A 22,336-nucleotide genomic window follows, 5' to 3' on the forward strand; every position below is an offset into this window, starting at 1 on the left:
ATTGGTGGATATGGGCAACCATACCAGTTGAGACAGAACTTGTCAGACTTTTTATTAATTTCCCCCATTAAGTCAGATAAAACCTTACTTGAAGTTAAAACCAAAACAAAAGCTCTTTAGCTCTTTTTCTTGGTCCTCGGTGGGCTTTACTACCACCAAGAACACTATCTTTATCCAATTCTCTCCCTATTTGCTTCAAGTTCACTTCGGTGTTTAATTTTTCTCTATTAATCCAAAATATGTTAGTATGTGTACAGCCATATTATCTCTGCATTTATGAGTATAGTATGGACATTAATTTGCAAGTTTCTGCAGGACAGGCACTGATGTCAATGTTGTTTTCTAGAAAGCACTGCAGAAACAATGTCAGTGCAATATAAATTAGTAAAAAAAGAAATAAAGCAGTACTGCAGTGTTAAGATGACACCACTGAATATTTTACCCCCAGGCGCTATCAGTGTTTCTTGCATCAGGCTGGGGAAAGGACACCCTAACCTAGGGAATGAGATCTGAATGCTTCCCCAACTCTTCCTTGCTCATATCTATTTCTGAAATCAGCAGATGGCCAGGATAGAGGTCTTGGGTGTCCAGTGTGTGCTCTCCGTAGATACCATCTACTTTAGTAGTGGCTGGTGCTTTTTGAACTTTAAAGAATAGAGCATAGTTCGGTATTAACTATAGTCCTTCATCTAATTTTCATATAGCCTGTTCATGCAATATTCATATCTGTGTTATATCCATGCATATCCATACATACTACATGTGTACATATATTGTAACTTGGATACATTCATTTTTTCCTCAATGCATAACCCAAAAAGTACTGTGAGGATAGGCAACCATCTACACTAATTTATTATAGTAGTACAGCAACTGTAGTGATTTGGTTTCAAAGGCATCCATATATATCTGATTGTTGCCTGATACAAGCAAGTTCAAAAAATGAATATGATACATAGACTAGCTGTATTTGAGAAACTAGAATTAATTCAGTATAGGCTTTACAAGGGTTTAACATTGCTAATACCCGATGTGAATAGGGATGAGGAGAGTGATTTCAGCTATATAGATTTACTGATTTCACCATCTCTATAATTTTGATTAAATTAGCCTTGAATTTCACCATGAAGCTTGCTCAGGCAAAATTTGCCTGTGTATTGTCAAAATTTGCATGAAAAGAATTCTACCTTTCAAAAATCCTTTCCTATGTGAAGCCCTGTGATGTCCCCCAGCAACCAATCAAGGAATGGTGTGCCACCATGAGTTAAAGGGTACTGTCACACGCAGTAGCACTAAACTGGCAATCTTTACAATATTTGCGTAACAAACAGACAGGCATTATAATATGTAGTCAACAACCGGGCAATCATGTGCGGACAACAAATGGCAATCTATACAATATGTGGGCAGCAGATAAGAATTGTCACAAAAAATGAACAAGAAACAGGTAATCATGAGAATTTGCAGGCAATATGTGATGTGGGTAGCTAAGGCAATACGCAGGCAACAAATGGGGAAAAAAAATATCGCAAACTGTTACAATAAGCAAAAAATTGGCAATTTCTAAACATGTGGGCAACAAACAGACAATTGTTACAACAGGTGGGAAACAAGTGTATAATCAGTACTGGTAAGAAACATGCAATTGTTACAATATGTGGCAGCTTTTATAGTACAGTAGGCAGGCAAGAAATGGGCAACCATGACAAAACACAGGCAAGAGATGGGCAAGCATGACAATATACAGGCAACAAACAGGCAATTGTTACAACAGGTAGGCAAAAAAAGGGAGAACTGTTAAAATACATGGGCAGCAAACAAGAATATATGACAATAAGTGGGCAACTAACAAACAATTGTGACAGTATGTGGGCAACATACAGCCAATTGTGAAAATTTACAGTGAAGAAATGGGCAATTATAACAATACATTGGCAACAAATGGGAGGCAACAAATGAGTAACTGTAACAATACACTGGCAAAATACAGGCAATCGTTGCAGTATGCAGAAATCAAGCATACAATCATGACAATACATGAGCAAGAAATGAGCAATCATGGAAATACATAGGCAACAAATGTGCAATTCTAGCAATAATAAAAGGAGAACCATGGGGTAAGTGTTTTTCCCCATAGTTCTCCTAAGGGTCACGGGAGGACATATACTAACCTCCTCCCTTGACCCAAAGTGATCGCTGGCTCTGCCTATCTAGAGGCAGAGCCAGCTGTACCCGCCCCCTCCCCGTCCGTTCCGCCAGTCAGCGCTGGAGCTGATCGAGAAGTGAGCGAGCGACGGTATGTGTTCGCTCACTTCCCGATCTATTGAGCCGACGTGTGACAATAAAACTGTCACACATGAAAATCACTCACCTCATAGTTCTCCTTTAAGCAACAAATGGGCTATTATTGCAGTATGTTGTAAACAAATGAGCAATCATGACAATACAGTTGAAAGAAACAGACATTCATGACACAGCGGCAAAAAATGGGCGGTTGTGACAATAAGTGGGCAACAAACGGGCAATCATGGCAATACACAGCCAAGAAACAGGCTATTGTGACAATAAACAAGCAACAAATCAGCAATAATTACAATATACAGGCAACAAATGGGCAATTGTTCTAATACACAAATCTAATGTCATGTTCCCAGGTAGGTGTAGATTTTGTGCCGCAAGACAGGTTTTATGATATTTAAATGAGCTTCTGTAACCCTTAGGTTCTAACCCCACACCACTCTAGCCAAATCTGAAAAAAAGGATTGCCTTTAATTATTCTCTAATTTCCCCTTCCCCATTAACTGCAATGCAAATTGCAAAATGTAAGATTTGCAAATTCTAGTGAAATGAAAACTCTTAATTTAGCTCATCCCTAATTGTGAAACATAATTGCTTTACTAATATAGCACCTCCTAGCCTGCCATGTACCTGCAGACTCCAGAAAAAGGGTACAGTATATGTGCAGATCTTAATGAACAGTACACGTATGTATAATGCAGGAGTTAACACAACCTCCATTAGAATGCATACTCTGAAAGCTCTTTTTTACATATCTTCTGGATCAGCAAGAATGAATAATTACTTTCTTCTTACCAAGTCATGATTGTCGTTTTGTCAATGCGTATAAATATTACTTTTGTCTAGATTGTACAGTCTTAATATTTATCAGCTCTGTATTGTTCTTCCACCTCCGCAGAATCTTCACACTCTGCCATCTAAAGGTTTGTGCTCATCTTGTCTGCCATCCGCCGTCATTCTATCTGATACACATTTGTTCCTCTGCTGAATGCCTTTATTTGTGTTTCTATGGAAAATAGGAAGGATGAGGTGCCCCCCAAGCCAAGTGTGACTTAGCATGCTGTAGAAAGCCTTCTTATTGAGTCTGTAGTAATAGACGAAATCTACAATCATCAGTGAAAGAATAAGAAGTCCGTAGAAGCCAATGCCAAGCAGAGGAAGTGGGCTCCTTTCAAAATTACACATAGACAAAAAGAAATACTCTCAGATATAAATTGGCAAACAAATACATAACACATATACACACATGTTTTTAAAATATATGATTATATTTTTAATGGAATGAGTTTTCAGGTCAGATGTTAGGAAATGAGAGAAACATCTATGAAAATGTAAAAAACAACTATTGCCCGGCGCCCGGAACTGCATGTCCCGGGCACCCAGGAGAAAGGAATTCCACACCCCTGCTGCCCCAAGGCCGGGCCTTGGTTGGCCTTGTGGGAAATCCGGCCCTGATTGCGCTGGTTGCATAAGTCCAGGGGCAAGCGTCTGCAGGTAATTGCAGCATGCGCAGTTACATGTGAATGGCTGCTGTTTGCATAAGTCTCATGGACCAATTAGTTAAACGTATGCAATTCAACCCCCTTCCCAAGTGTAAATGGGGCCATAATCATTAACTGACCTGTCTTTATTCTGGACTGAACTGTGTCTTCCTAACCTACTCTGCATTCCCGTTTTCATCTTTCTGCCCAAGTATCCATTCTACAGTCTATCCAGAATGAAACAGGTAATTTACTGAATAAAGGGATACTTTCACCAGCTCCCTAGGCTGACCATACATCTATAGATTTTCTATAGCAACAGATTCCTCCATCTACCCTAAACTGTGTGGATGGAGGAATCTCCCGCTGGGCCAAGCTTTAGTATCTTGCTAGTTGGAGCCACTGGCTCTCAAAAAACCTGAACAATCTGTTTGGATGCAGGCATTGTTCAGGTATTTTGAAAGCCAGCGGGGCCGACAAGCAGAATAACGAGGCTTGGCCCAGGGGAAGATTCCTCCATCCACACAGTTTAGCGTAGATGGAGGAATCTGTTGCACTTTTTCCATCTGACCATAGAAAGTCTGCAGATAATCTATATGTGTATGGCCTGAGAATACCTTTTCTAACAGAAATATGATGGCAGCCATTGCTGACCTCTTTCAATTCAACTGAAGAATTGACCAAGAATCTGATTGTTCTAACTTGTTCTAAGTCATGCCTCAACTAAAAGACTCCACCCTACACTCCAGTGGCACAGCGTGTGTTAACTGTACCGTTGTGTGGGTGGTATTAGGGCTACAAATGCCCCTTATGATGTCATCTGCTTTAAGTCCTGCTGAAATCTGCCCTGGGCTGGGGTTGTCTAAATGAGGACTGTGATAAAAATTATAATAACTATTTTCTGTCTTGCAAGTTTAATTCTATAGCATTAAGGGCCCATTCACACAAATTGTGCACATGACTGCAACAAAGTGCCATTCATTGCAAATGGCATGCCAATGCACTTGCATTCCAAAGCACAGTACTGTAGAGGGCAATGCACTGCAGCACCCCAAAATGTACATACTGTGGTCCATTATGGTGCATTGTCAGCCCATTCATAATGGACTTCCTTAACCCAATGCATGTTAATGCCCAGCGTAACATGTTAACACAATGAATTGCTTGAGTGTGAATCAAGTCTAATTATAGACATTTGCAATTTTTATGTTCTGTTGACATTTTTGGGTGTCTGTTATATATTCTTTGTTGTGCACATATTATATTTCATTGTGGGCATTTACTTGTCCCTGATTCTATCAGTTGTCTGAGGACTGTGATGAGTATTATAATAACTATTATCTATCTTTCAAGTTTTATATTATAGCATGAAGGGCACATTCACACTTGTGTGTTGAGATAATAGGCAATAAAATGCGCACGTTACTGCAACACAGTGCCATTCATTGTAAATGGCATGCCAATGCAATGGCATTCCAACACACTGTACTGTAGGGGGCAATGCACCACCGCACCTCTAAATGCACATACAGTGGTCCATTACAGTGCAAAGGCAGCCCATTCATAATCAAGTTTTAGGATGGGGTAAAAGAGAGGGCTAGTGTAAGATTAGCTTATAGGGATGGCTAGTGTAAGTGCAACCTTAAGTTAAGCTACTGCCCTCGGCACCAGGGGCTTTGCAGTAAAATCTATCAGTGCCAAGCTTCCGATACTAAAGGATAATATATCAATATTACAGGCTTACCTATAAATGTAAGTAGCAAGTTTCTCAGACAAATTGACTTTCATTACAGTTTCAAACTCATCGTGTTTGCAGCAGTATTTCAGTGAATTGTTTCCTGGCCAGCAGCAGTACATATGTTCATGAGAGTCGCTTAAACGCGGGCAGTAAAATCCTGAATGATACACATCTCCCTGCCCGGGGTAGCCTTCACACGTCCGGACGTTGAGAGAGGAAGCTTCAAAACAGATGAAAAGCTGAGTTACTAACACAATATCAGTATTTAACACAAGCAAAAGCAATGATAAACTGAAGTCATGCACACCTATTTATCAGCGGGTGTTCGGGTAATATTTCACTCACAACAGCGATTCATTTAAAAAAAAAAAAAAAAACATTGCTGGAATATACTTGTCTTAATCAGTCAACAATGTTACTTATTTTCTCTCAACAGATGGGTTTTAAATGTTTGTAGATATATGTGTCATACAGATCAGATTTTCACATAAAAGACTGATGTGAAAAAATTGACCTGTTGCTACATCTGTTTTGGCCTTTTGTGATGCTCAGATGTATATCTCTGATCGCTAAGCAGTAGTGCGGCCCTTGCCTAGCTTTCATTCACAATAAGACAATTGAATGGCTAAAGAAAGGATAGTACCATAAAGACCTCTAATTAACTGAAGGAGTAAAAGAAATGTGGCTCTTGTGACTGATCTACAAAATGTTGAAAGTATCTCTATTTGTGAACGCTAAAATGCTTTGATGCTTGCACAAATATCACATTAAAAACTACAAAAGGTCCAGTTATTTCTGGTTCATGCTGGTCCCGTTTTATTGTACATTATTACAAGGCTAGACCAAAGTGGATGAAATTAGCTATTTTAAAGTAAGCTCATATTGTCAGAAAAATCATTACATATACCTAGGGGGCTGCTCAGACAGACCATTTCTTTAAGCGCCATGGACTTAAATGATTATAGCTTAATGAGTATCGCTGACCCAGACCTTTAGAATTTTTGCTGACTTTTCAAACTGTACACAATGACTGTATATTTGTACTCATTTGCACAAAGGATTTTCCCCTCACCTAATCCATATTTGAATGGCAGAAATCTGGATCTGACCATGTAGTCATTTACCCCCCATTAACAACTATTAACAAATATGTTTTAAAGCTTGCTAAGAGCCTGCACTGGTCCTGGTTCTCTTCCTCTTTCAATCTCTCAGGCCTCCTGTTGGAGGCCTCAGGGAAACCGTTTCCCTTACATCAGCCAATGCCCACCTCCAGGCCTTGGTCTAGCCTGGGGGGCAGGCTGAACAGGATCCATCCCTAATCCATGGCTGGTCCCGGCGAGAGAGAGCACATGGCAGCTCCCACCAATATATGTAGTCTATCCCAGCAGGCACCACTGACTGAGAGAAGCCCAGTGATTGGCTGCTATACTGTACATAGATTACAGTATCCACCATTGGCTGTCCCACAACATGACAGAGTCTCACTCCGCTCCGGGGGGTACAGGCAATGTTAGACACCTGGGATTAACCATATAGTTGCCACTACAAATCCAGCCAGGCTGTCTACAGCCCTGGCTATCACTAAATGCCTAGTAGTCACATCACAAAAGGTGATGGGCGCTACACTTGTATATGGGTTTTATTGGGATCTGCAATCAAACTTGTACTTGTACTAGACAATTTTGAGTTATGTGATTGCCAGTATTGGGTTGGGAATTTCACCTCTGTAAGTAAACTGGACTCCTATTATTTTAACATTTATTTAGGCCAATTCGATGTCTGAATCTGATGGCCATACTGTATCTCATTTTATGTTTCTTATAATCAATTTCATGGGGTAAAACAGTACTTCTTTTCTGGAAACAATTGTCAATTAAAGTTGGATGGGTTAAAATTACTTGGGCCATGGGTGGTTGGTGAGTCCTGGGAAATTATCTTCTGCAGACCTTTTCCTCTAAAGATGCATGCTCCTATTCTATAACTGTGCAGGTTTACTGGATCTATAGATATCGAGCTCTGTACTCTGTAGATTATGGGGCTATCAACCACAAAAATTTCAGTCAAATGTGACCTTCCCACCTTCCACTGACTTCATCTCATGCAATCAAAGCTATCCCACAGACAGCTGGACAGTCTTGTAGTACTTTTTAAGTCACAGGTATTAAGGTGGCCATACACTTTACAACCATCGACCTTAGTCTTGCGATGGTTGTAAAGTAATTAAAAAAACGTACGATCTGCCCATCTTGGACAGGCAGATCGTACTTACGATCATCGCAAGCCCGCCCCCCCTGAGGGGCGGGCTTCCGATAACCGCAATGCTGAACGGGCAGTGTGCGCGTGCATTTGTCTCCCGAGCATCATTCAAACCAGCCGAAAATTGTAAGATTTTGGACTGGTTTTCTAACATGCTCCTTAGACAAAAGACGTGCGACCGTACAGTAGAAATGGTCGCACGTCTTCATTCACACTGCACGATTCTCGTACGATCGCGGGATTTCCCCGCTATTCTTGTACAAGAATCGTGCAGTGTATTGGCACCTTTAGACCACAGTGATCTAATACACCATTGTAATCTCTCTAGAATGGCCATAGGAATCACGTTGTGGCTCTTGACTATAGGAGTAAGGCAGTGAGACACCTCCATTGCGAGTTTGGAACATGGGAAGAATTTGTAAAAAAAAAGGTTTCTTATATCTGCAAACCTGCTTTCAAATAATTCAGGGCTTATCATCATTTGCAATTTCTTTAACTTATAGTCATATTTTCAGACTCAGGGGCCCCATTAATCTCAGATCTTCATCAAAGCCCTTCTATCGGCCTGTGCTTTACTGTGCAGAAAATGAAACCAAGCACTACTCAGGATCAAGCCATGCTTTGCAAGATTTTAGGTTCATTATACTATTACAGCATCTGCTGTGCCATTCCAAGAATTAGATTTACACTAATGGGAAGAGGGCATTTTTCTCATTTATGTTAAATGAATGTGATATGCAAAGGAAAAATCGATCTAGCCATGCATCAAATAATGGGCTTATCTTTTATTTAAATTGAAAATATATGCAGACACATCCAAATGATGTTACCTTTGAACATGTGTGTGCAAGATAATTTATATATAGCAACAAAGCTTTTTAACCTGAAAGGGTACATTGGCCAAATTTTTCCATGAAATTGATTACACCGAACCTTTAAAACAGAGCATACACTTGGATGTGCAGTGATTACAGAGTGCTGTTAGGTTTAAGCAGTTTTCTTGGTATCAGAAAAATACAAATCTCACAGTTCACCCGTGTTATACAGTGTCCCTAATGCTTGGAGCCATGTCAGATGGGTGATTCAGCCATCGGTGACACATTACTAATGACAGTCCCACCCAGGTGTGGAAACCACTTCCAATAATGGAGCTGCTCTCTTGGCCAGAACCTCTTCCACTAGCAAGGGAGAGACATAATGCTGGTCTAGCTAGTGAGAGAGTGACCAGGAAATGGTAAGTGTCTTTTAGCAATCTTGCCAGTTTTCACACTAGCGGTGTACTGTATGTGCATTAATCCCTAATTGAAAAGTCTCCACCAGGTGTGCATTAAAATAGCAGTGTCAATGTTATATACATTAAGCCTTCAGTAACCAGGTTCCAGTGTATGTCCATTAAACCATTAATAATATTTGCAATCTCAAACCTCTCATCAGTCTCCGATGTATGAATATTAACCTTCAAAAACTATTCTCAAGAGTATGTGCATTAATCACTTAGATAAGAGTTTCCAGATTAGATGGGTTAACCACTCAGTGGCCGGTCTACAGAGTAGTGAGTTATTTCCTCATTTTCCCATCTCAAGAATATGTATGTTACCAGTCAGTGGCTAGTTTCTGGAGTATGTGTGTAATCCTTCAGTGGCCAGTCTTTATAGCAGAGGTCAGTAACCTTTGCACATCAAGTGCCATTTTTACAATCATCAGACAAGTGGTATGCCAGTGAACAATAGTGTGTTGTTGTCTTAGTTAGTTTTCAATTGTTGTACTACAGCTGTACTGCTAATCACAGTAAAGTTAAATTAATTAATTATTAAATATAGCCATCACATCACAACATCACATTAAGATCTCAGATCAGCCCCAATACATGAACCTTCAGACCTCAGATCAGCCCCAATGCACATATACACTTAAAACCTCAGATCAGCAACAATGCATGCATGTACATTCAGACCTCAGATCAACCTCTATAGGCATGACATTTTAATATAGCCCAGTAGTTGGTTTGTTTGATACACAGAGCCTCCATTGTGATAAGATGTATTTGTTTAGGATCCCAGCACATGTATAACATTTTAAGCCCTGGACCTGGCTATCACATTATTCTATGCACTAAAAAGCCTACCTCTGGCTTTCGTTGTAGGACTGAATTTCAGCTTGAAGGGAGATCAGAGATTGCTGGAGGGCCTTGTAGCAGGAGTGACCAAATGACCCATAAAAGAAAGCTATTGTACATAACCAGTTTACAGTACATGAACAGTTGAAAATAGAATGTTCTTTTTTTCTCATTATTTTTTTTATAAATTAGGCTACCATTGTGTGCAGAAGTGCAGGCGTACTGGCTGGCTGGTGGGCTTTCTAAGCCTGCTTTCAGTGACATCAAGGAGGTGGGTGGACCAGGCTTTATAACTGACAGTCTAGGGAGCTGTTAATTACAGCCAATGATCACGATGATCGAGCGGCAGGCGGGGAGGAGAACGGAGCCGCTGTCCTCCTGTCAGTTTCAGAACGGCAGCGGTTCCTCCGCCGTCCATTTTTTCCCCGCTGCCTCAGCCCATACAATCGGGGGAGAGCAGCGGGGATCCGGGCCCCAGTGCCGCGGGCCCCCTAGCGACAGCATCGGTCGATATGCTGCTAGTTCCGCCACTGGTGCCCATCCTGGTATGCATGTCCGGAACTGACAACCCCTGGTTTAGAATAGGTGTGCTAAATCCTCAGTGGGCAGTTCCAGAGTGCTCTAATCACTCACTTCCCAGTCTACAGAGTTTCTAACTAGAAGACGATCTCTGGTGATGCTGTGGTCCTTCCACAATTCTTATCCCTACTGGAATTCATAAACGATGATATCAAGCACAATCAGCAGCCAACCCCACCTCAGAAACATCCAACAGTCAAGCCCATCTCAGACACATCTACAGCCAAGGCCATCTAAGGTGCACACAGCAGCACTATTCTTTAATATCATCAATTGGTCTCTATTTATAGGGCTAGCTCTGACAGTCAGAAAACAATGGAAAGAGCCGCACGTCTGGGAATCAGAGGAATTTAGCAAGGTATTCAGAGAGGAATTAATGTCATCACCATGAGAGCTTCTACATGCTTCAGAGATGTATTTTCCACCTAAACTACACGCTACACTATACTCTTCCCTTCCCTTACAGTGGCTTTTCCTTCTCTGTTATCAAAGAAATACATCTTGTGGACCCTTGTTCATCTCATGGACCCTTGAGTGACTTCTATGCAAGCCCCTGCTAAACCCACAAATAAACATCACTGGAGCTCCACAGTGTAATGGGAAGAAAATGGCAGTGGTATACATGCACAGCTCTAACCTTCCATCAAAGGGGTTAAACCCACCACCATATTATCATAGAACTGCACATGCCAGGGCACCAGGGATTGAATATTACAAATCCATATGTCCTTTGTAGACATCTTTTAGTAGACAAAGCTGTCAGCAGTGGCTGGCTCCATTTACTTGAAGACCAACAATATAGTATTATTGGTCGGCAAGAAAATGGCTAAAGGAACCGGCAGCTCCTTTGTCTGATCACAGTTATATCATACTGTAGTTCCCTGATGTCCTTTCATGTGCATTTCTTTTCCAATCATGTTGTGGCAGATTACTCTACTTCAATGTTAAATGTGCTCATTTCCGTAACCACCATCTCACAGGGTTAAATGAGCCATTTTCTTGAAAGCCAGGGGTTGGGTTGGGGGGAAGTAAGGGGTGAAATGGAAGTCAATTAAATCTGTGGTCATAGTTATTAATGTTTTAGCATTTCATATGCTGTGTTGTGCATTGGATATAGTGCACTGTTACACCCTATATGCTGCACTGTATTTTGCATACCCTGGCCTGCTGCAGCCCAAAACATTGTGCTATACATTATATGCTCTAGACTGCCGGAATCCATGTGTTGTGCTGTAAATTGCATACACTAGACTGCCATATTCCATTTACTGAACTGCAAAACTATATACACTTCAACTTGGTTGAATAAGTTAACTGTCACACTGCTTACACTGCACTGTAGTTTTCATATTTCATACCACTCCACCTTGTGTAATTATACACAACACCGCACTACCCTGTGCTGTACCGTATGTAATATACTCCATACCTCTAATTAATATACAGTTGTCATATAAATACTGCTAGTAATTGTTTTAGGATGAGTAGTAATCTAATACTGCAAGTCAGAAGAGTCACCAGACCATCAGACTGATGAGGAACACGCCCACTTGTTATCTCCTAGTAGAGATAGAAACCCTTCAGATTTTCAGTCTACAGGATCAGCCAACAAGTGAAGAACTAGTGCTGGACTTTCTTATTAGAAAGCCCAACACACTATACAATCATAATATTTTGAAAACAAATACATATATAACAAAATCAAATAAGTTCCTTTAAGTATATCTGCATGGATTTTCATAAGGTAACAATTAGCATGCCAAATATTTTTTTTGTTAACGCATCCCAATAATATTTGTGAATATTATCTGTACGGATAACATTTTCTGCACAACTCCAATTTTGGGGAACCCAGCATTGTGCATTCTCAAGTAACTGGACCTCTGAATTCACTGGTTTTAAACTAACTAGGCCAATTGAAAAGTGTATATTAAAAGAAAATGAAAAGGTAGTATTGCTCAATTTGTAGAATATACCATTAGGATCTTTCCCATATTTCAAATTTAAAAAAGCAGATTTAAAGTCCTTTTTTTTTGGTATGCCCCATGATACAAATAACTATTTTAGCCTGAAGGGTAAGGATCATGCCCTTATTCTTTTCATATGTAGTTTTTATGCTACCTCCTGACACAAATCTGATTTCTGCGAGTACCTGAAACATGAGACTGCCAGAACTACTACATACAGTATACACCACATACAAAGACTACACATTTATATTTATCGCCCAGACTTGCCCCTACTATCTCTACTGTGCCCCCAACCCACCAATGCCACCCAGATGCTCCCTCATTCTGTCACCAAAACCACAAGAAGACAGACTTAAAAGGCCTCCTAGTCGTTTAAAAAGTCTGCCAGTACTTGCCACATAGCTGCAATAAGGGGAGTGAAACGTTAACAACAAAGGTTATGTTTGGGTAAATGCACATACAGCTACCACATTAGTATGTATCATGGGTGAAGAATCAAATAACGCTTTGAAATAAAAGTCCGTAAAGCAGAACGTGCATTTCTCTGGTGCAGTCAGACTGAAAAGCTGTTGCAGCACATGAGGAGGATACCTTTCCAGAGATAATTGAGGAGCAGCACAGTCAAGCGAAGCAGGTTTGCTGAATTCAGCTGCTTCATCTTCTTAGGAGTTGCTGTGTTCTGTGGACATTGTTTGCCGGAGCAGTGGGGTGGGAAGAAAGATACAAAGAAACCGCAAGCACCATTATCTTTTGCATCCATTACCTGTGACAATAAACAGAGAACAAATGCCATTAAGGCTTGCCACATGAGCAAATTCATTTTATTGTTCCATTCCAATTAATTCCTCTTTTAAAAGCAATAGTCTCTCAGAACTCTTCTGGGTGCCTATTATTCCAGCCGCGTTGGTTACCTGGCAGTTCTGCATTCAGAGATTACAGTACATTTCATTCTGACACATGAGTGATCTACCACTGGGCAGGACACAATGAACCTTAGCAAATCTCAGCGTACACATGCAGCTTATATACACACAAACACGTATTTAGATTTATATACAGTATATTTATATGCATTTAATGCACATAGTGGTTAATACAGTAAATTAAAAGGTATGCCCACCTCAGTCTTTTCTAGTTTGGTTAATGCCAGCTGGTTGGATCACCCAAAAGGCTTTATATTGTTCTGGGAGTCAATTGGATTGCTGCATATTGGTTCTCAGGTCTACACACACACACACATACACACACACACGCGTCAGAGCAGACATACACACAAACACAAGCAGACTGTCATAGCCACACACTGAAGTTGGTATCACATTCACTGTTTGCTTTTATTCTTTATTGCACATGATGGTGAACGCAGCAAGATGAGTGACACTCCATTAGGAGTCACACAAAAAAAAAAGAATGGAAACCGGATGCCTTGAGAGATAAAAGAAGGCAACAGGTGAATGAACCCATCAGTGTCACACCCAACTGAAATACCAGTTCTGGCCATATTGGTAATGTGAAAAGCACCTAGCACTTTAGAGCACAAAATGGCGCTGTGCACCCCTGAAGAAGGCATTGCATTGCTAAAACATGTAGGATTTTGGAAGCACAGCTTGTTTTTTTAACTGGAGGGGATCCCCAAAATAATAGGTAGAGGAAATATATGGATTATTGCATAAGAGGAGAATGGGAATATACTGTAGATTGTGCACAAGAAAGAAATAGGATTATACAGTTACACCAAAGGAAATATACCTGTCTAAGAAGTTAGATATGAGAAAGAATATCTGAAAAAGTTGGGAAAAATAACTCCATATCTCTGCTATATAAGACAAGAATTAATAATTCCGTACCGACAACATATGGGATCAATAACCTCCAGAAGGAGTCACATATTTGGTGTTTGATAACCTGGGAAATTTGTAAAGTGTTATTCATATATTAAAATAAATTCATTGAATAAAAGTTATGTTTTAAAGCGAATAGAATTAGATGCGTGGATTAATTAAGCACTTCATTCTCACAGAAATAAAATAATAGAAATTACCTAAGGATGGTAAATTAGCAATAACTAATATTTTCTGAAGCTAGCATTTTCAGCAATGCTAGCCTGTGTTTAGGAGCCATCTTACCTGCCAAAGGGTTTAAATTATTTATACAATCCTGTCAGCCAGCAGAGCCAGCCTGGAGACCTGCATAGCAGCTAAGCAACACTGCTATGTCACCTCCCATCCTTCAGCCTGTGATTGGACAGTGAAGGAGCAGCAATGTAATTATTCTTCTCTCTCCTCTGGTCAGCATTTAACTTTTCAGCAGATGTGAATGCAGGAAACCTGGCTGGCTCAGAGTGCTACTCCTCCCTCTCATTAACTCAGTGCTAATGTAGAGGGAATTAAATGAGTCTAAAATTAAGTCAAAATCATGTGTTTGTACTAATTGCCTTTAAAATACATTTAAGGGTTTATTTACAAAATTTTTGCAGAGCTGTTTGTTCTGCAAATGTCTGTGCTAGAGATTGTCACAGCATTATGGCCACTAGATGGAGCCGAGGAGCATGGGAATCTCCTATGCTTCTTGTTTCCATCTAGTGGCTATAATGCAGTGCCAATCTAAAACACAGACGTTTGAGAAGCGAACAGCTCTGCGAATGTTTTTTTAATACACCCCTTGTTTAAAAAAAAAAAAAAAAAAACCAAAAAACGCATTCTTTGGGTTTTTTTTTTTTATTATCTGCCATAAGTTAAGCATTAAAACTAAATAAAGTAAAAAATATTAACAAGAAGTCAACTACAGATAGGGAGCCCTTAACTACAGTGAACTCCCCATTATCTGGCATTCAAGCAACTGGCACTCTCAAGCAACCGGCAAAAGAAATCGAGGACATACGTCCTCGACTTTTTTTTTTGTGTCGGTGGCTTGTTGCACACTAGAAGAATGTCGGTTGCTTGGTGCAGATTAAAAAATTTCCTTAACATCTAAATGTATTTAGTTGCTAAGGAAATTCTTTGTTTAGATCTTGCTGCTAGCCAGCAGCTAGATTCCATGGTCGGCAGCAGAATGTAAATAATGGGGAGCAATAGCCAGCCTGCTATTGGCTATTTCAAATTGCAAACGCAGAGGAGTGGACATGAGAGAAAACTGGGAGCGGGGTGCCTTGGGGTGGTTGCTTGAGAGTTACTATTACCTCAAGCAAACAGAAACTACAGTTTCCCGGCACTTACCGATCCCCGTGGATAACTAGGAGTTTACGAAAAAGTTAATGTTCGGCTGTAGATCCTCAAATCATCTCTGAATTCATGCTGACACTATCTTTTCTTCTGGAGGATGGCTACTTTTGTTCCCCTTGGTCCCTGTGTGTGTTGTAAAGTAGCCATCGCTCCAAGCTCACTGCCGTTATGGACTAAAATCTCAGGTTTAGTTTGTTATTTGTATTGAGATTGTAGTCCATCACAGGAGTGAGCTTGGAGCGGTGGCTACTTTACAACACACAGAGGGACCATGGGGAACAAAAGTAGCCACCGTCCAGTAGGTAGGACAGTGTCAGCACCAATTCAGAGATGATTTGAGGATCTGCAGTCGAGTGATATACAAATAAGATATATTTTTCTTAAAGGAGAACTATAAGGTGAGTGCTTTTCACTCACCTCATAGTTCTAGCCGACCTGTGACAATGGGACTGTCACAGGTCGGCTCAGTAGATCGGGAGGTGAGCAAACACATGCCGGTGTTCGCTCACTTCTCGATCCTGTCACGGCTCTCTGCCGTGACAGGGGAGGGGATGGATTCCCCCCTCCCCGCTCCGATCCGCCAGCGCTGACTGGACGGACGTGGGAGGGGGCGGGTACAGCTGGCTCTGCCTCTAGATAGGCAGAGCCAGCTGTCACTCACGCAGCTGGGCGGATCCCGACATAATTGTCGGGATCTGCTTCAGCTGCGGCGTCTCAGTATACCGCGATCTGTAGCTCGCGGTATACTGAGCTTAGGGTGACGGGAGGACGCTAGTTTGTGTCTTCCCGTTACCCTAAGGAGAACTATGGGGAAAAGCCTTAACCCCATAGTTCTCCTTTAATGGTTGAGGAACTTGAATGCATTTTAAGATTTAACTCCAGAGTTCAGTGCCACTTTAATAATATGTAGGGAATAGAAGAAACTTTGTACCGTCTATGTGTTGTTGTCACTATCAGGCAGGAACACAGTGGCTACAAGTGCTAACATAAATATTTTCCTAACCCTCATTCTTGGTGAGATATCAGCCTATCTATGACCTCTCTAAGGCAGGAAAGCACACTAAGCCAAGGGTAAGCCCCCTGAAGTGGCAAGTGGGAGATAAACACCTTTTCACCTTTTGGCTTAATGGGTCTGTAGGAGGCATGCGCAGAACTGATAGGCAGCCCAATGGCTGACTAAAGAAGTAGTCACGGTTGGCTGACAACAGTAATGCTTATTGGGAGGAAGTGGCATAGTGCTTTTAACATGAAACAGGAAGTGTTGTTACTGATCTCCAGCTAAGGAACTTTGCATCAAAATCACAGAAAGTTATTTGCTCGAAGCCCAACTTAGTCCTGGCCAAAACATTAAATCTGTAAATGTTCCAGAATATACCTGATATCTGGGAGATCTAATAACGAGTAATACTTACCTTAAAGAGGAACTTTACTCATGTGTATTCATTCCTACTTCATTCATTCCTAATATTTCACTTACCTTTTATCCAGGAAAAACATACTCACAATCCCAGCAAATCCTTTTCTCCCCTTTAGCTCTTCTACTGCACATACCACCCCATGCCACCATCTTTGTTCTCTTTGTCATCATGAGTCAGCTGTCTCTTCCAGGTTCTTGCAGCTGGCTCCCTGATGACACAATGCTAGATGAATCTTTCTGCACCATGGGGAAGCCTCCTGGGATAAGTGACATTGAAATTCCTGGGGGCTGTACCAAGAGGCTTCACATAATGTTCTCCTAGATTAGAATGGAGGCTGGGGGCCAGTTGAAAAAAAGAAAAAAGTATTTATAAGAAAATATATTTTTTTAAACCTGTTTTCTTAAATTGTGGAGGGTTACAATCATGAAAGGTGTTGTTTCAGTAGGCCGGGACTGGGACCATCCTCTATTAGGGTAAGTACTACTCTCTATTAGATCCCCCCAAGACAAAATGAACATTATATCCTGTATATGTTGGAAATGCTATCTGCACCATTACAATGTGAGCTTATGGAACCAGGGTGTTGCCCCTTCAGGGGGGTGTGCCCATGATTCCCTGCACTCACAGTAGGCCCTTAGTCTTCCGGGATGAGTAATGCTGGAGCATCATTCAACCTCCGTAGTCTAAAGACATCTTTTGGTGCAAAGAGAGTACTGTGGGGGACAACTTATGTTTGAGGCTAAATATTGCAGCCAGAGCAGTTTTTTTCCTTCTATTAAAAAAAAACAGCATCTGATCAGCTGCTGTGGCACAATTTACACATTTTCATGCATGAGGCCCATAGTTAATAGCTTTGCAAACCCAAATGCTATTAGATTAATAGATTCTTGAAAGTGTGCACTGATAGGGTTAAACTGCGCCGACCCCCAACCTTTAACATTAATCAAATCTGCAAAGAACAAGGCGTATAGTGAAATATTCCAAATCTGTGTGCCATCATGGAGACATACAGTAACTGTTCTCTTATATACGAGGGCTCCAACATAAGGGCCTGCAGCTGCATTTCACGCTCCTGATTTTTACAAAGTCGAGTCTATTAGACGCTTCTTAGACTACATCATCTTATATCTCTCAGAATGTCAGATGACCATAGAGAGACATTTTATGGCTCGTTCACATGAGAGCACACGTTACTGTCCAGCTCTATATATAGACAGGTATTCAATTCTTGGCAGACTTGTAGACACAAATGAGCAGTAATATAAACTACTCTAAACAGACAAAAATACCACAAAACACTGTTCTTCAAAACACTTCCCAGGCCAGGAAGGTGCTTTTGGATGATGTTGCATAATGTATCAATACAAATCTACAGAAGAAGACCGGAAAAATTAGATCCAGACAGTCTTCAGCAGTGACATGGCAAGATTTATCAAATTGCTGGAACTAAACCATGTCGCCCCCGGGGCAACTAATCAGATTCAAGGCTTCACTGGAAGATTTCAGCGCCACAATAAAAGTCTGGTTGCTGTGGGCAATGCAGGCTTGTTTTTGTTTTCAAACACTTGATCAGTCAGTTATTGGTAAGATTGTAATATTGCTACTGCACAAAACCTATTACAGAGTAGTGTACCCTGAATTCAAGTAGATGAAAACCCAATCACTAAAATCATATCTAATATTACATGTTAATGGAATTTAATGTAAAATAAAAGGAATGTTCAATATTTTTAAATCTTTCATTAAAATAATTCTGTCTGAATCTACCAAGTTCGGGCATTTCCTGTCAGTGGGTGACAACACTCTGTCCCTGTCTCCCAACTGCTATCCTGCATTGCCACCCAGTCACACAGATGTCAGGTGGAGACCATCAGCAGCAGAGCTCACTGAGGGGAATTTACTAAAGCTGCCCATACACCTTGCAATCATCGGACATAAATTTCCGTCCGATGATCGAACTGTCGTACGATTTTCGTACGGCGGCCCCATCCTGCCCCGACCATGGCACAGTTCAATTAGTGGTCTTTAGCAGAAAACCCCTGGACAAATTTCGTTAATCGACCGCACGGATTTTAGTTTGCGCATGAGCAGTGTTAATCGTACGGAAACGCCACCAACCTTGCGAAAATCGTACGATCAAACTAAGTTTTCTAGCATGCTGGAAAGACGAACGTCATACGATTGTACAGTATTTGCGGTTGTAGACTCCCCATCAACCCTATGAATATCAGACGAAAACATGGTCGCAAACGAAATTCGGCCGATATTCGTAAGGTGTATGGGCACCTTAAGACCGGAGCAGACAAAATCTGAAGCAGCTGTGCATGGCAGCCAATCGGCTTCTAGCTTTCATTTTCTGTTTCATTATTTTTATAAAAGTCTTTAAATGACATACATGGCAAAGGACATGACATGGAAAATGATATGACACAAAATAATGAGACAGTCATTAGTTTTGACACAGGCGTACCCGGGGCCGGATTTACTCTCACTGCTGCCCCAATGCTAGGTTCCTCAATGCGCCCCTCCTATATACAGGCTGCATACAAGTGATCTCGGCGACATCTCTGAGATCATTTGTACAAAACAAGCGGCAGCTTCCCCGCTGTATATATTGCCCTGCTTGGCCAAAGCAGGGCAAAATGTAGAACACAACTACCCGCCCGGCGGCCGGAAATGCATGTCCTAGACGTCGGGAGTAGAGCTGCAGCTAACGATTATTTTCAAAATCGATTAGTTAGTCGATTATTAGGTTCGATTAATCGGTTAATCGGATAAACCATAGATAGAAATTTCACACCCCTGCTGCCCCTCAATATTACACACCTAGCTTTCATTTTTAAAGCTTAACTGAAGAAGCTGACGATAGAAGCTGATTGGTTACTATGCACAGCGGCTCCAAAATCTGTCTACCCCCGTTTTATTAATACCCCCCCTCTCTAGATTGTGCAGACATGGTCCACCTTTGGCACTATCGGAAAGCTGGATCAGAGCAAAACCATGCAGCCAATACAACCAGAAAGTCCATGGAGACTGTAAGTTCCTGCAAAGAGGATGCATGAGACCAGCAAAAATAAATGAACATTAATTTCTAAAAGAAAAGTGGCTTAGTAGCCAGCACTTCTGGCTTGCAGCACTGTGATCCCTGCTTCAAATCCAGGTTCAGCCAAGACACTATCTGCATGAAGTTTGAATGTTCTCCCTGAGCTTGCATGAGTATCCTCCAGGTACTCCGGCTTCCTCCCACACTCCAAAGACATGCTGGAAGATCAAATGGCTCCAGGCTAAAGTGGCCTTAGTATGTGTGCATATGAAATATGGACCTTAGATTGTAAGCTCCTTTGAGGACCGGGACTGATGCGAATGAATACTACCTAAAGCCCGATGTAACTTGTTGGTACTAGTATATAAATACCTGTATATGAGAGAGGGACCTTAGATTGTAAGCTCCTTTAAGGGCAGGGACTGATGTGAATGAATACTACCTAAAGCGATGTGTAAATCGATGGCGCTGTATATATACCTGTATATGAGGACTTTAGATTGTAAGCTCCTTTGAAGGCAGAGACTGATGCAAATGAATACTACGTAAAGTACTTCATAAATTGACAGTGCTGTATATATACCTGTAAATGAGAAAGGGACCTTAGATTGTAAGCACCTGTGAGGACAAGGACTGATGCAAATGAATACTACGTAAAGCGATATGCGAATTGACAGCGCTGTACATATACCTGTATATGAGGACTTTAGATTGTAAGCTCCTTTGAGGACAGGGACTGATGCAAATGAATCCTACATACAGCGCTGTGTATACTGACAACACTGTATACCTGTAATAAAGACATGAAATACAAATACAGCAAACTAAATGGGGTTGCCATCTAGTTTCACCAGTTCACTGCCCCCCTGAATGTCTCCCGGTGTTTCCCAAGCAGCACACAGACAAGGACTGGTCCAGAGACAGAGGGATTGGTACACACAGCAGGCAGCGATGATTACTAGAAGCACAGAGGACTTACGTGCGGCAGTGCCGGGTGGCCGGAGCTCCATCCTGCTGGACAGCTCCTTTGTTCCGCCGGTCCAATGCACACTACCAGGAGTCCTCCTTCCAATCCACACAGGTCTTCTGATCGCTCCGGTCCTGACCTTTGCCCCGTCTTCTCCCACACACAATCAAAGAACCCAAAAGTCTGTAGCTGGCCGCTAATTTATTACAATGTATTCATGGGAAGGTCTGCGGATAATCGCTTTAATTAAAGTCAGACTGGAGCAGTGACACCGCTCGCCGTCCTGATGGATGGGGGATCGGAGGAGACTTTTCATTACTTTGCTGGGTAGCGATCCAATGGCTTTTGTTTCCAGAAAAGAGGAATTAGGAGAAGTGATGGAAAAGTTGGGGCACTGGGTGTCACTGATGATGTCACTTTGGTCCTGAGGTTCATGTGTCGGGAGGTTGGGTGGAGGTGGCACAGGTGTGTGGGTGGAGGCTCCATGTTAAACATTCTCAGCAATCTGGCTTTGTCTCAGTGACCTTTGGATGATCACTGTATCCTCGTGCTCCACATCACTCAGTGGCTTTAAAAAAACGAAAAAAAAAAAACAATAAATATATATCCTTACAATCCCTCCTCATACTCAGGGAGAAAGTTATTGTGTGGGCAGAATGATCATAAAAAATGTATCAGTTGACTGAGAGGTGGTGAGATCACTGAAAGCAGAAGCACAGATGGACTTATGGAATAGCAATGTAAAGTGCTGTTTTGTGCATTAAGTCTTAACTAACCAATCAGGAATCAGATCTGGGGCCCCAAGGACAGCTGCGTGCCTTGATTGTTTGCTAGTGAACCCTTCATAAAAGCAGAAAGCGAATGTTAGCATCGGAAGTGCTTGTAAGCAGTTACAGAGATTTCCTGCCATGTCGAAAGCTGCTTTCGCTATATTGAAGCTGAATTCCAGGCACACATAAAAAAAAAATTGCAATTAGATTTTCTTTAAAGTGACAATAAACTCAGTGGGTAAATCTTAAAAATCATAACTATTAACAAAAATGTACCTTATTTGTGTATCACTCAACTGTAGATCCTCAAATCATCTCTGACTTGGTGCTGACACTGTCCTTCCTTCTGGAGGATGGCTACTTTTGTTCCCCATGGTCCTTGTGTGTGTTATAAAGTAGTCACTGCTCCAAGCTCGCTCCCGAGATGGACTACAATCTCAATACAAATTAGATACCTAAACGTGAGATTGTAGTCCATC

General features: G+C 41.3%; 1 protein-coding gene across 2 annotated transcripts; it reads right to left on the reverse strand.

The window, feature by feature from the left end:
* Positions 1 to 3,000: 3,000 nt before the first annotated feature.
* LOC108798146 (uncharacterized protein KIAA1644 homolog) lies at positions 3,001 to 13,400 on the reverse strand. 2 transcript variants are annotated; one of them, XM_018569875.1, is made up of 4 exons: positions 13,350 to 13,400; positions 13,030 to 13,201; positions 5,524 to 5,737; positions 3,001 to 3,466 (listed from the first exon to the last, which is right to left on the reverse strand). In XM_018569875.1, exons 1-4 carry the CDS (start codon positions 13,362 to 13,364, stop codon positions 3,202 to 3,204), a joined length of 666 nt encoding a protein of 221 aa, XP_018425377.1. In that variant the 5' UTR covers positions 13,365 to 13,400; the 3' UTR covers positions 3,001 to 3,201. The 2 variants fall into 2 exon arrangements, with proteins under 2 accessions (XP_018425377.1, XP_018425376.1); XM_018569874.1 differs by lacking the exon at positions 13,350 to 13,400 and having other exon boundaries at positions 13,030 to 13,231.
* Positions 13,401 to 22,336: the final 8,936 nt, after the last annotated feature.

The sequence above is a fragment of the Nanorana parkeri genome, unplaced genomic scaffold (genome assembly GCF_000935625.1).
Source record: "Nanorana parkeri isolate BGI_ZX_2015 unplaced genomic scaffold, ASM93562v1 scaffold1415, whole genome shotgun sequence".
Lineage (NCBI taxonomy): Eukaryota > Metazoa > Chordata > Amphibia > Anura > Dicroglossidae > Nanorana > Nanorana parkeri.